Source organism: Panthera tigris, chromosome E3 (assembly GCF_018350195.1).
Source record: "Panthera tigris isolate Pti1 chromosome E3, P.tigris_Pti1_mat1.1, whole genome shotgun sequence".
NCBI lineage: Eukaryota > Metazoa > Chordata > Mammalia > Carnivora > Felidae > Panthera > Panthera tigris.
Window position 1 is genome coordinate 31,927,516 of NC_056675.1, and position 14,673 is coordinate 31,942,188.

General features: G+C 52.3%; 1 protein-coding gene across 1 annotated transcript in view; it reads left to right on the forward strand.

Annotated features, from left to right (window-relative positions):
* Positions 1-5,534: 5,534 nt before the first annotated feature.
* The window catches only part of LOC102965660, a 136,576-nt gene continuing 127,437 nt past the window's right edge, over positions 5,535-14,673 (forward strand). The window contains exons 1-7 of the mRNA XM_042971197.1: positions 5,535-5,581; positions 6,279-6,332; positions 7,497-7,623; positions 10,894-10,964; positions 12,747-12,912; positions 12,992-13,126; positions 13,871-14,054. Coding sequence (XP_042827131.1) covers positions 5,535-5,581; positions 6,279-6,332; positions 7,497-7,623; positions 10,894-10,964; positions 12,747-12,912; positions 12,992-13,126; positions 13,871-14,054 — 784 coding nt within the window. The remainder of the gene's footprint in view (positions 5,582-6,278; positions 6,333-7,496; positions 7,624-10,893; positions 10,965-12,746; positions 12,913-12,991; positions 13,127-13,870; positions 14,055-14,673) is intronic.

Below are 14,673 nucleotides of genomic sequence, written 5' to 3' on the forward strand. Positions count from 1 at the left end.
CTACCATGGACTATCTGTTGCCCTACCTGCTCAAAAAAGTGCCATCTTTTCATGGGTCACACCGAAGTCTGGCTAATTTTTGTGACTCTGGCTTGGGTGTGATGGGCCTTAAATCATTCTCTGTCTTAATTCAGAACTGGAAGCTCCATCCGCACGTACTGATAAGCCCAGCCCTGCATTTTTTTTTTTTTTTTTTAAGAGGAGGAAGCTGAACTTAGTTTTGGTGGGAGGCTGAGGGGTGGGAAGGCTTGTCTAGGAGGGTCTTTCTGGGAATCAAGTCCTGGAGTCCTGTGCTCCATTCATCCAGTTCACCAGCTTTGTGTCCAGTAATGAAAGAAAAATGGGAAGCGAGGCCAGAGATGCTGGGAGACTACCCTGGCCAGCTCTGGGAGAAGGGGGTGATGGGTGATGGCACACCCAGAGTGTCCTGGAGGGACCCCCTCCCACCCCGGCCCCAGTCCTCCTGGCGGTTCTGAGCGTCCAGGCCTGGAATGTGATGCCGCTGTGTGGACTGGGAACCACCGCGTGAAACATGGAGGGGTTGTGTCTCAGATTCCTGACCGTGAACAGGGCAGGATTCTAGGACCATGGGCAGAGGCCAGAGTCTCCTGGAGGAAAAGATGGAGGAAGTGATAACCATTGATCTCAGCTGCGGAGTTGAGAGAGAGGAGACTCTGGAGCCAGATGGGGTCCAGCCGTGTGACCTTGAGCAAGACTTAAGGCAGTGGGAAACGGAGGGCTTGTCTGTAACAACGGAAGGATAGCATTTCCACCTTGCTGACCATTTTTAGGGGTGGGGTTTGGGGGGAGGTTTGACTGAATGACTGACTTAATATTCTGCGAGCGCTTTGCCCACTGCCTGATACAGGTTTTTAAATTATTAATTAAAAAAATTTTTTTTTTCTTTTTTTAAGAGCGATGTACACAGAGTGCGAGCGGGGGAGGGGCAGCGAGAGGGCGAGATGCAGAATCCCCAGCAGGCTCCAGGCTCGGAGCCGTCAGCCCAGAGCCCAACGACGTGGGGCTCGAACCCACACGCTGTGAGATGATGAGGTGAAGTTGGACGCTTAACGGACGGAGCCACCCAGGCACCCCCACGGTTGTTTTTTTTCTAATTGTGATATACTTGACATACAGCCCTGTGTAAGTTGAAGGTGTAGAACGTATTGACCGCATACATTTATATGGCAACGTGGTTGTCATCATAGCATCAGCTAATACCTCTATGGTGTCATATAACTATCATTTCTTCTAGTATTGGTGACACCCAAGTTCTGATCTCTTAGCCACTTTAATATTTATAATCCAGTTTTCTTTTAGCTCCCAGAGGCCAGCCCCGTGGGCGGGACATAGTTTTCTCCTTTGCTTTATCGCGTTTGGCATCGCCCAGAACATCTGGTGTCAGCCAGCCAGCTGTTTTAACTCGAAGAAAGTTACACTGAACGTGTATTTAACTGCCCAGCAAGGGCATGAATGGAGGAACAATCTGTGCTTTATCCATCCCAGAGAATAGTACACAGGCATGAAAAAGAACCCAGCCCTGACACCTGCTACAGCGTGGATGAACTTGAAAACCTTATGCTCAGTGAAGGGGACCAGTCACTAAACGGCTGTGCACTGAGTGATCCCGGTGATATGAAATGTCCCCAGTAGGCAAATTCGTGGAGACAGAAAGCAGATCGGCGGTGGCAGGGAATGGGGAGTGAGTGCTTACGGGTGCTGGGGTTTCCTTTGGTGGTGATGAAACTGTTCTAAAACCAGTTTGATGAAGGTTGTACAGCACTGAACGAACTGAAGACCACTGAACTGTGCACTTCCAACGGGAGAATCGTGTGATCCGTATTATACCTCCGTAAGGCGGTTTATAAAAAGCGTCTTTAAATGTGGGAAGTAGGTGTATGTGATGAGAGGCCCACAGGGCCCAAGGAGGCGGTGGACCCGGCGATTGGCTGCCCGCAGCCTCAAAACCAAAGGTACAGGTGGAGGTGACTTTGAGGTGAGGAGGAGGAGGTGAGGTCTGGGGGGAAAAAAACAGGACGGTGGCCTTGGGTCAGGGCATGGGAAGAGCCTGCAGCCATCCACTGTTGGGTGAGAGCCATCGCTGGCGCCTGGGTTCGCCTAGTTGGGCAGTGGGGCGGACAAGCCAGACCTCACAGCGGTGATAGTTTTGCAATATTGTGAATGCCCTCGGTGCCACCAAACTGCCATTTAAAAATGGTTGAAATGGTAAATTTGATTTCAGACCACACACACACACACACACACACATCAAGGTCGTGTTTGCCTTCTGCCCCAGAAGCTCCATTTACAAGGCTTGAAGAGACAAACCTTTCTTTGCCTCTCCTGAAAAGGGATTTTCCCCCTCAGTAGTCAGAAGCCCCCCTCCTCCTGGGTAGAGCGCTAAGAACTTGATCGGAGGCTTCTGATTGGCTGGGTCTTTGCCCTGGAAGCCCCCTCCTCCCCTCTCCACCAGCCGGCTGGTGGCCGTGGTTGGGAGAATTGAGCAGGGCTGTGCCTGCCCCTTTGGGAAAGAAAGTCCTTTTCAGGGTTCTCTGTGCCATCAAGAGAGGCTGACAGTGCGGGGCTCCTTTGGGCTGGTGGCGGTGCAGGTGCCCATGGGGCTCTTCCGTCTGGTCCTGCTCGGGGCGCTGGTGGCAGTGACTTCGGGGAGTAAGTAAAGCTGCTGTAGTCCTGGTTCTGTGTGGGGTGAAGCCTGGACAGCAACTCCTTCACCTGGGACAGTATTTATGTAGCCAGGTGCCTGTTGACCTGCTCTTCCCCTCATTCTCATGGTTTTGCCTTCCATGGGGAGAAGGAAAGAGATTCCAGGTGGATCCTTATCTCTTGCCTCTGTCTTCCACCAACCTCCTCTGAAAACTTGAGACCGGATCTGTAATGCTGAGGGATGAAATGCTAAGTTGAGGGCTCCGAGCTTGTGCGCAGGGATGCTTAGCTGTTTGCAGGGGTGTGAGGTGGTGGGCATGAAGATTCGAAGCAGCTCTCTCTCGGATGCAGCGTAACTTGGTGAAGTGTGCTTTTTATCTGTTGTCTGTTTCCTATGGAAGTGTTGAGGGCAGCGAGATTCAATAAAAACATAATGGGAGACAATATGTAATTTCAAAGTTGCTAGCAGCCCTGTGTAAAGAAATGCTAAAAAGGAACAGGTGAAATTAATTTGGGGGATATAATTGACTCGCCCCACTATTTCCAGAATATCATTAGAGAATGTAGTCGCTGTAAAAAGGTATTAATGAGACATATTTTCCGTTCTCTGAAATCTGGTGTGTGTTTTATACTGGGAGAAAATTTCCAATTTTTTCTTTTAGCGTATTTCCATTCTAAGATTGTTTTTTTTAAAAGATCTCTATACTCAACTTGGGGCTCGAACTTAAAACCCTGAGAGCAAGAGTCGCACGCTCCATCGACGGAACCGGCCAGGTGCTCCCATATTTCAATTTGGAGGCTAAATTTTCATTGCAAGGACTTGATCTGTAATTAGATTTCCTAAGATTTAGAGTTGAAAAGGGGGGTTCGTACACTAAGTGGTTTTAAACCTACTTAAGTTTTCCAGTAGCTGACTTGAGTTACTGGTTTTTAATTGAAACACAAAATGGAAAGTTCCTTCATAACACCAGCCACATTTCAGATGCCCAATAGCCACACGTGGCTGGTGGCTACTGTCCTGGACAGTGCAGGTCAGATTGTAGCTGGCTCTTTGATTTTGTTTTGCTATATTTTCAGCACCTATTTGCCTGGTGCACAGTAGGTACTCAGTAAATCTGGGCTGAATAAATGAATGCATAGGGACCAGAACTGACATCCGAGAAGGCTAAAAGGAGACCCGGTTTCATTTCCAGGCTGTAGAGATCACATCCATTTCAGTCCCTTTCGTATCTCTCTCTTGAAATGAGTAGAATCCAATAGAGAGATGTATTACCTTTCCAAGTTCAATGTTTCCCCTCTTTGGCTGATCTACTTGGTAGGATTATTGAATTGTTTTGGAACTTTTTTAATTTAAATACTATTTTTTTAATACTTAGAATATTTATTAAAAAAATCTTAATATAATTTTCCGTCAAATTGGCTAACAGTGTGCTCTTGGTTTGGGGGCTAGATTCCTCTGGTTCATCGCTTACATTCAACACCCAGTGCTCATCCCAACAAGTGCCCTCCTCAGTGCCCATCACCCATTTCCCCTCCCCCCGCCATCAACCCTCAGTTTGTTTTCAGTATCCAAGAGTCTCTTATGGTTTGCCTCCCTCCCTTGCTGTTTGTAACTATTTTCCCCCTTCCCCTCCCCCCCCCCCCCCCCCCCCCCCCCCCCGTCTTCTGTTAAGTTTCTCAAGATCCACATATGAGTGAAAACAGATGCTATCTGTCTTTCTCTGACTTATTTCACTTAGCATAATACCCTCCAGTTGCATCCACGTTGCTGCAAATGGCACGATTTCATTCTTATTGCCAAATAGTATTCCATTGTATAAATATTGTTTTTTTAAGTGCTTGAGAAAGGAGGAGAACACGATTTAGTTCGAGCACAATACTCTTTGAACACACCTCGTTTCTGGAGCTCGTGGTGGATGGGGGCTCGCGGGCTGGGCTGCTTTGCAGCGTAGTTGGTGGGCAAAACAGATGTACAGGTTGTTGGAAGGGTAAACAAGCCGAACGCTGGGTCTGTGCACAATTGGGAGTCAAACGATTATGCATAAACAGGTTTAATTTGGTGCCCAGAGTATATGCTGTCAGAGACTTGGAGGAAAGTGGGAAGGGAAATCCATCGGGCTAAATGTCTTTGAAATGTGGTTTTATCCAGTGTTAATGTACTTGAGTGCGAAAAGCGATTTGTGAGACGACATAAAACATTTGGGAGGCGGGGATGTCCTCTCACGTTCTATTGTTTCCAAGGGTCTAAACAAAATGGCGTAAAATGCACTTTGCCCCATCTTGGGGAAATGTTTCATCTCTCAAGGGATTAGGCAGGCTCCTATGGGAAATGGTTAGCCGTCGAGGCCCCGGGGGGTGGTTTTAAGAATGGAAATGGTATTCTAGAAAAGCTGTTGTCTGAACATGGTTGCAGACGGATTCCTGGCTGAGGTTGTTCCAGGAGAGCGGGATGGGTGGTGCCTGGGAAAGATCCAGGCGGGTGGCTGGAAGGAAGGACAAAGGTTGACAGAAGGTGAAAGTGGGCAGCACTCGGGCTGGGACCAGTGAGGCAGAGAAGCTGACCCTTTCCCGAGAAGGAGGTGGGGGCGGATTCCCTGCAGAGGGACCTCCATGGCCTGGGGTAGGGGCTAGGAGGTCGGGAGCCCGTGCTGTTCATTCTATGGTTGGCTTCTGCTGCTGAGAAGGCGGCCGTGGTGGTGAGGGGTGGAGGAGGTGTTCCGGAGGTTCTGGAGACCACCGCTCATTGCTGCGGCCCCCTGGTCTGGCTTTGTCGGTTCACAGTGGTCAGGGAGAACCCTGCTGGGGTGAGACCCGGAGGAGCCTGGGGTGTGGAGAACAGGAGGAAGAGTATTCAGGGAGGAGGGAACAGCATGTGCGAAGGGCTTAAGCTGAAGAAGAGGACCCATGCGTCCAGAGGGTGAGGGCCAGGTGAGAAGTGGCCAGAGGGCAGACAGCGGCCAGCCCTTGTGGTAAAGGATGTTCTTAGGAGCGCATGTGGCTTGAGGGGGGCGGGGAGGGGACTTGGGAGCTGTTAAACCAGGAGCGATGTGATCAGATTGAGGTTTTTGTTCTTCCTACACTTTATTTTTGAGAGCGAGAGAAAGAGAGTGTGAGCTGGGGAGGCACAGAGAGAAGAGGGAGAGACAGAATCCGAAGTAGGTTCCGGGCTCTGAGCTCTACTGAGCTGTCCAGGTGCCCCCAGATTTTGGTTTTTAAGACAACTCCAGCTGCGGACGAGGAGTTGTGGACACGGGGGATAGTTACGAGGCAGGGGCAGGGAGAGGAGGGAGGGAGACTTGCGTTTGTTGATAGACTCGACAGAGCTTTGGGGACGGCCACCAGGAACAGAGTAAGAACGCAAATGACTCCCACGTTACCAGCTCGGGCAATGAGGACAGTGGTGCCACATCCACGATGGGGGAGAGCAGGTTGGATAAGGGGTGGGGAGGTCATTCCCAGCCCTCTGACAGACAGGAGTACTGGCATCATCTCTTCTTGTCCCCTCGGACGCTTAAGCGTCCCCCCCCAACACAAGTAGGTCAGTGGCCGGTGGGTGGGGCCATCCCGTGCCTTCTCCTGGCCCTGCCCTTGTTTCATCCGATCTGTGATTTCAGAACCTCAAGATGTGTTGATGAGCTGCGCAGCCTCCTGCTTGAAGACAGGTGCAGGTGAGCAAGGGTCTCCGGAGACAGGAGCGGGCAGGGCTGGGGGTGGGAGCAAAGCGGACCAGCTGCCTGGTGTGAGTGGGGACAGCCTCCTCGGAGCACATGTCCCCATTCCCAGAGCGGCCGGTGCAGAGGAGAGAGGCCAGTTCTGGAAAGGCCATCTGGTTATCAGCAGTTGGCGGAGTAAACAGCACGCCTGGGGCTCTGGCCTTACACCTTGTGGTCCCCAGATGGAGTAAACATCTGTGCCGGGCGATTCTATTTGCGTTTTGGGGTGGAGTAGATGAGAGAGCTTTAGGGCGAATTCTTTGGAGGGAGAGAAACGTCCTGGAGTGTGAGGTGTGGCTCTTTGAGCACCTGAAAATGTTAATTCACTGACAAGCCCCAGAGAAGGGTGGGGTGTCATAGTTAGCTGGGTTTCGCAATTGGTCCCCTGGCCTAAATGGGAGGTTAGGGAAGTATAGAGCCGCCTCCTCCCTAAGTCAGCCCTTCCCGCCACCTCATTGTCCCCTGAGGCTGGCCAGCTTCCCGGCTGTTCCCATCAAGAACCAGGACAACCCTCTCCTAGTGCACATGACGCATATGATGTCCTCAAGGTCACAGGTGAGGACTCAAACTCCCAAGGTTGGCATCCCAGCTGTGTGACGCTGGGTAAGTTAGTAAACCTCTCTGAGCCTCAGTTTCCACCTCTGTAAAATGGAGAAAGAAGAGCCACCCAGAGTTGGTTGAGGCCTAAATGAGTTCACGTAAGTGTAGATCAGTGGTTCTGAACCAGGACTGTACCCCTCAGGGTGTTTTGCAGTGTCTAGAGAGAGTTTGGGTTAGCACAGCTGGTGGTCACATCTGGTGGGTAGGGGCCAAAGATGATGTATAAAGGTGTCAGAAGGGGGCCTTAGCGTAAGAAAACGCTGGTCACCCTTTGCTCAACACGTATCGTTCCTGTCTTTATGTTATTCTTCACCCTCAGAGGAGGGTGCCGTCTGCTGGGCTTGCCCTGCACCGGGAACAGGCAGCTCATGGACCAGTAAAGGCAGGGAGGTGGGAACCCAGACGTCTAAATAGTCTAGGTGGAGTTGAGTCGCAGAGGTTGATGGGTTGTCAAGGTGACATTCTATCCTCTGTCTGTTCTCCAGGGTCAGCTGAGCCCCACCTTCCTGTGGGCACCAGATACACCTATCGATTTTCCACCAACACCAGTACTGGCCTGCAGGGGGCCCCGGCGGAGGGGAGTGGCCTTGGCCTCCGAGGATTGGTCATCCTAGACGTGCTTGGCCCGTGCCAGATGGCCTTATGGGTGAGTGTCTTTGGGCAACCGGGAGATCCCAAGGATGCTGGGAGGGCCCAGGGGAAGTTACAGCCCCCTCTCTCCCCCGGCTTTCCATTATACATAAATGGAGAGGAGATTTCTGAACAATCTCAAGTTCATCAGGTCAGGACTCTAGAGGGTGACATCGGAATGTGGCGCCATTTTGGTTGTAGGAGGTACCCTGTGTGGGAATAGCGGGGGTTAAAAAAAAGGGAAAGGGAAAGTATTTCTCGGGGCAAATAAAGCCATGGGATTGGGTGTTGGGGGGCAAGCTGTGTCCTTGGTAGGAATGAGGGTCCAAGCTGGGGAACCTGAGCGAACACAACTGAGGGTCCACGGCTCGGGTTAAAGGCACATGGTAAAGCTCCCTTGTGGTCTCACAAGTGGAAAGGCCTGCTCCTTCTTTCCTGTCTCCTTTCTGATGATTCTCCTGTGGTTCCTGGACAGACCCTCCCACCCCACATCAATGGCGGCCTTTTGCTTTCCCAGAAGTCTTTTTAAAAAAAAAATTTTTTTTTAATGTTTATTTTTGAGAGAGAGGGAGAGACAGAGCATGAGCAGGGGAGGAGCAGAGAGAGAGGGAGACATAGAATCTGAAGCAGGCCCCAGGCTCTGAGCTGTCAGCCCAGAGCCCAACGCGGGACTCGAACTCACGGACCACGAGATCATGACCTGAGCCGAAGGTGGACGCTCAGCCGACTCAGCCACCCAGGCGCCCCTCCCAGAAGTCTTATCTCCTGCTTGAGAAGCATTTCTGAACTGGCCAGAATGCTTGCTCACAAGCTTTTCTCAAAAAAAATTTTTTTTTTTTTAATGTTTTCACGTAGACCACTGGATGTGGTCTCTCAAGGGGTGGCTGTGAGCCACCAACTGCCCAAAATGTCCGCTCTGGTCCCGAACTTCATCTGGAGTCTGTTGTCCGCTCACGTCCATCAAAATACTGGCAGCTGTTGGTTGGTTTTCTGTAAGACCAGTTTTCACAAAGCACGTTGTGTGCTGCTGTAGACTCGTTCGTTTGCTTTAAGCATTTTAAAAAAAAATTGGTAATGTCAAATGTTGGCCAGAAAAGAAAAACTGGCTTCTATCAAAGGCGTTTGGGAAAAAATGGAAACTTTACAGCTGCCCAGGAGGAAATCCGTTACATACATTTTTGTGTCAAAGGTGTGAAAACGGATCTTCAGAGCAATGTGTTTTCACAAACGGAACGTGTGGGTCTAGTGACCACCAGATCAAGAAGTGAAACACAGCCCCCGTCACCTGCCCCGTTCTCCCTCCTGGTCACTTTTCTAGAGGCCTTCCGGAGTTCTAATGCCATGGATTAGTTTTGTCTGTCTTTGCACTTGGCTCCCGTGGAATTATTCAGATGTTCTCAGGCGTCTGCCTTCTGTCTATTCTTTGTGTGTGTGTGTGTGTGTGTGTGTGTGTGTGTGTGTGTGTGTGTGTGTAATTTTTTAAATGTTGATTTTTGAGACAGAACAAGTGGGGGAGGGGCAGAGAGCGAGAGAGGGAGACACAGAATCGGAAGCAGGCTCTGGGCTCTGAGCTGTCAGCACAGAACCTGACTTGGGTCTTGAACTCATGAATTGTGAGATCATGGCCTGAGCTGAAGTCAGACGCCCAACGGACTGAGCCACCCGGGCGCCCCTCTATTCTTTTTTTTTTTTTTTTAACGTTTATTTATTTTTGAGACAGAGAGAGACAGAGCATGAACAGGGAGGGGCAGAGAGAGAGGGAGACAGAATCAGAAGCAGGCTCCAGGCTCTGAGCCGTCAGCACAGAGCCCGACGCGGGGCTTGAACTCACGGACCGTGGGATCGTGACCTGAGCTGAAGTCGGACGCTTAACCGACTTAAATTCTTGCCTTTTAACCATTTTTAAGTGTACAGTTCAGTAGTTTGTTACAAAACTATGTTCTGCTTCTCTACGTAAAAGTTGCACATACGGAATATAGCTAGAATGGATGGCTTTCAATCAAGTGGTCAGAAAGCAAATGCTATCAGTTACGTGGCTGAGGGATTCATTGTCCAGGACAACGTCTCAGTGCCAAGGGGGACCGTATCTCACCCCAAGATTGCAAGCCTGGGTGACTGGGGGCACGACAGACCCTCTGTTGGGGGAGGGGAGCTGGTTTTCAGGGGAGAGCGCAAATGGGTTTCAGTCAAGATGAAGATGAGTCACTTTGAAAAAAAAAAATCCCCAGACAGTGAAACGACCCTGTCAAATGCTATCCTGGTGGACACGTGTCATGATGGGTCTGTCCAAACCCATAAAAATGCGCGACACCAAGAGGGACCCCTGATGTAAACTCTGGGCTTTGGGGTGATGATGACGATGTCTCCATGCGGGTTCGTGTATTGTGACAAATGTACCACCCTGGCGGGGTGTGGGTAAAGGGGGAGGTTGTGGGTGTGGGCATATATGGGGTATGTGGGAAATCTCTGCACCTTCTCAGTATTGCTATAAACATAAAACTGCTCTAAAAACAGTCTGTTTTTTGGGCGCCTGGGTGACTGCGTCGGCTGAGCGTCCAACCTCGGCTCAGGTCGTGATCTTGTGGTTCGTGGGTTCGAGCCCTTCATCGGGCTCTGCGCTGACAGTTCAGAGCCTGGAGCCTGCTTCACATTCTGTGTCTCCCTCTCTCTCTGCCCCTCCCCGCTCATGCCGTCTCTCTCTGTCTCTCAAAAATAAATAAACATTAAAAAAAAATAATTAAAAAATTTAAAAAGTAGTCTGTTTTGTAAAAAGTGAATTCAGTCACACAAGGAAGGCAGTTTTTAGGGGTGATTTTATTTTTCATGTTTAGAAAGTCCATCTTTTGTGATAAGCACACACACGGGCACATGCACGTATCCACAGGGGCATTGGGACATCCAGGTTTTTTAAATGCATGGTGAGCAAAGTCTTGGTTGGCTTTGCAATTCTAACATATTTTGTTGATACACTATATTATAGATACACATCCCTTCCCCACACTGCTCGGGCCTTTTAGGCAAAATGAGATACCAGTGAGAACTTTCTGGACATTGACCAGGGAGCCGTAGATTCTGGGTATTTCAACTCTTTATCCCCTGGAGCTAGTTGGCCTCTACCACCCAGGAGCTAGAACCTTCCCTCAAGGGAAGGATCTCTCTGCCTGGCTCCCAGCACGGGGGTCTTATTACCATGCTGGGCCCCAGAACTGCTCGATGGGTGGGGGTGACAGTGGGGTCCTGGGATATCCCCGGAGAGGTCACCAACTCACGGTGCTTTCTGCTTTAGCTCCAAGGCTTCCAGGTGACCTCCATCTTGGGGTCCAAGGTGACAGTTCTGAAGGATTCCGAGAGTTTGAGGTAAGACGCTAGCCTTACTCGTGGTAGGACCGCACCTACAAGCCCTGTACCCCCTTCTGTTAGCTACCAGGTGCCAGGTGCACCGAGTTAGATTGCAAGAACAGTGAGAGTGACCCCGCCTTAGTTTTTGACCTTGGTAAGCGCCCAGGCCAGACCATTGATGAAAACGACTGAGAGTTAGGGTGTAGGAGACTTGAGTGAGTCTAAGTAGCCTCAGCTGGCCTTCCCTTACCTGGTGGGAGAAGCTGGTCTCCTATTTCCCTGTCCATCACCCTCCACATGTCCAGGATTTGTGTTTGTCAAACACCCACTGGGCATTGTCCATGAGTACATTCTGGGAGACCCTGGGTACCCATTAAAGCCCACCCCTCTCCCCTCCCTGTCTCTGCTGAGATGGGGGTTTTCTTGGACACCCATGGCCTCTCCCTTCCCGAGCTAAGCCTCCCTTTTGTGACCCGGCCAAGCCTGGAATTCTCTTTCAGGCTTGTTTCCCAGGACTCCCTGACAGTGGCCTCAGTGGCCTCAAAGCTCAATCCAGCCGCCAGACTGAAGACAAGCCCATCCCTGCAGATTCCTCTTCCTTTTTTATTGCAAATTCATTTGTTAAAAAAATAAAGCCTTTGTGCTGGGGTCCAGGGTTAGGGGACGCTGCCCAGGGGCAGATGGGTCCCTGCTGAAAGGCTTAGGGTGGTCTCCTCCGAGGGGGCAGTGAGGGCTATTGTCCCTGGGCTCATCAGAAATGCTAAGTCACAGGGCTGGTTGTCAGCTCCTTGAGGCCAGACTGACATTTGCTATTCTGGAAGGGGCGGGCAACATTTGTATTTCTCTAGCACAAGGCCTGAGACCCAGGGGGCTGCCTCCAGAGGGCCCCTGACTCCGGTTGGAGCTGGAGAGGGACAGTGACCTCCTGGGGAGGTGAAAGTAAGGACCTCAAGGTTCTGCTTTGCTGGCTGGCTGCTGGACTTGAAGCACCTCTCTCTTCTACACCCACACACAACTGTGGGGACTTCACGGCCCATCACCTCCTCCCACCCCATTCCCCCACTTGGCAGGTGCAGGAGTGGTCCCATCACCTCCCCCCACCCCATCCCCCCGCCTGGCAGGTGCAGGAGTGGCGGGGAACAGAGGTGAGGGGTGGCGGGATGAGCCCTGGACTCAATTCTGCTCCCACCTCTTTCCTGACTTGCTGTGTGAGCCCCTCCCCCAGTAGCTCCCCCTCTCTGGGCCTCTTGTCCTCATCTGTATGGTGATGGGGTCTGAAGTTTCTGAGACCCATGGCCCTGGAGCCAGCCTGCCTTGGTTTGAATCCCGGCTGCTGCCCTAGTCCCTTTCTGGTTCTGAGCCTCAGTCTCCTCATCTGTGTGTGCGCACTTGCGCGCGCCTTTCGCGGTGTGGGGGGCGGGGTGGGGTTGGGGGATGCTAGATGCCTCCCAGTGGGCTGGGAAAATGAGAATCTCTGGAATTCAGGAAGCTCTTGGAAGATGAGCTTTTGGTTACTTGACACTGGGCGCACCCGGGTGCTTTAGTCCAAGCGTTAGGAAGGCTGGGCTCACCTTGGAGCCAAGAGTTGGCTGCCTGTTGTGGTCCGTTCAGAAGTTGCTGGAGACCCCAGCGGAAGAGGGAAGCAAGGTCATTTGGGAAGATGGGGGGGGGAGGGGGAGGGGGAGGGCGTTCCCTAGGGGCTTCCTATGGGGAGTGACCTGTAGCAGGAGGGGCAAAGGCACTGTGGCCCCAGCAGTGCCTTGGAGGGTCTCCTCCTGACTCGCACCCACCGGTCCCCAGCGCTGCCCTGGGCCGCTATCCTCTGCGCTTCGTCCTGCACGCGGGCCGCGTGGCCCGCCTGTGTCCTCGGAGCGCAGAGCCGCGCTGGGTGCTGAACGTGAAGCGCGCGGTGCTGAGCCTCCTGCAGGGGCGCCCGGGCGCCTCCGGCCCCCAGACCCTCGAGGAGGTGAGGCCGGGAGCCTGGTTTGGGGGGGGGGGGCGGGGGCAGGGGAGGAGCAGGGGCTGACGGGGTCCCGCTCGCCCAGGTGGACGTCCTCGGCAGGTGTCCTACCAGTTACCAGCCACACGGTGCCTGGCTGCTCAAGACCAAGGACTTAGGCCGCTGCTCCCTGCGCAGAGCGCGCTCCTCGCTGCGCTCCCAGGCCCTGCCGGGGGAGGAGGTGAGTGCTCCCCTCCCCCGCCCCCAGCCCTCCTGGACCCACCTTTCTTCCCCTCCTCCCTCCCCAGCTTGCCCCGCCCTTTCCTGTCTACACCTCATTCCCCTCCATTCCCTCTCCCTAGTTCTTTCCCTCCAGACTCCTCTACCCCACACCCCCATCTCGTCCCCTTCGCCCTTCCCCCTTCCCCCCTGCTCCCTGGCCCCACTTCCTCTCCTCCCATCCTGTCCACAGCTCCCTGCAGAGAAAGTGTTTTGTCAATAGCACTTTTCTGGGTAAGGGTGAAAGATGATCACTGTTAATGTTAACAATTACACAAAGTCTTCTTTTAAGTTTATCTCTTTTGAGAGAGGGAGGGAGGGGCGGGCTGGGAGAAAAGTGCTGTCAGCGCAGAGCCTGATGCGGGGCTGGAACTCATGAACCGTGAGATCATGTCCTGAGCCAAAACCTAGAGTTGGACGCTTAACCTAAGACTGAGCCACTCGGGCGCCCCTGTACAAAGTCTTAATATCTGGCAGCCTCAGGTTCGACGTGAGGTTTTAGTACCTCCCCTGGGGTTCCTTTGTGTGGGAACCCCCCTTGTCCTTTCCCTCTCTGTCAGCCTTTGCTCTGGCTGCTGGTACTACAACCCAGGTTGGGGGGAGGCTGAGGTCGGGCTTTGAGGCCCCCAGCGTTCCCCACCTTACCCCCTTCACAGCCGGGGCCTCGCCTGAGCCCCTGCCTGTCTCCCCCACCCCCATGGTCCAGCAGCCCGGCCTGGCGTCCCGCCTGACCTGCCACCAGAGTTTCCAGGCTGGCATACTGAGGGAGGCCTCCTGCACGGAGCTGGACACCGTGGGGCCCCTCTCTGAGAAGGCAAGTGCCGTGCACATGCGGACCCTTTCCTCGCTCACCCTGCTGCGTGAGATGTCCTTGGATCCGGCTGTCACAGGTGACCAAGGGTGGATGTGGGGACCCTCAGAGCAGACTTGAGACCCCCTTTGGCAGAGCGGCTCAGGCAGGCCTAGGCTCTATCACTCTGTCCCTGTTTGGCACCCTATCTGTCTTGAGCAGTTTCTGAAAATGGCTGTTGACACGGGAGTCCGTCTCTTTTTCTAGAAGTTTCTGCTGGCTCCCATGGCTCAGGTTTGGTCTTGTCCTTTTCCCTGGGTGGAGATAGAATCTTCTGGTTCTCAGCTTTTGTGGGAGAATTCCACCTTCCATCTGATGACCTGAGCATTTTGGGGGCACGCTGACTCAGGTTTCCTGATTTTCTGGAAAGTTCCTGCCAACACATAGCGTTCCCTGGAGCTTGGCTCCCTTCTAGAATTTTGCACGGAAGGAAAGAAGCAAGGCATGCATCTGAGGGAAAAAGATACATATTTTTTGGTGGTTGAAAAACTGCTCTTTCCCTGAATAATCAAATAAAAATGATTGTTATTGCTGACCTTAGGGAAGGATTTACTGGGGGCCAGGAGCTGTGCTGAGCGTTTTATGTGGATTGTTTCATTTGGTTCTTATCATGACCCCAGTGGGAAGGTACTGTTGTTAGTTACTTTTTCAAATAAAGA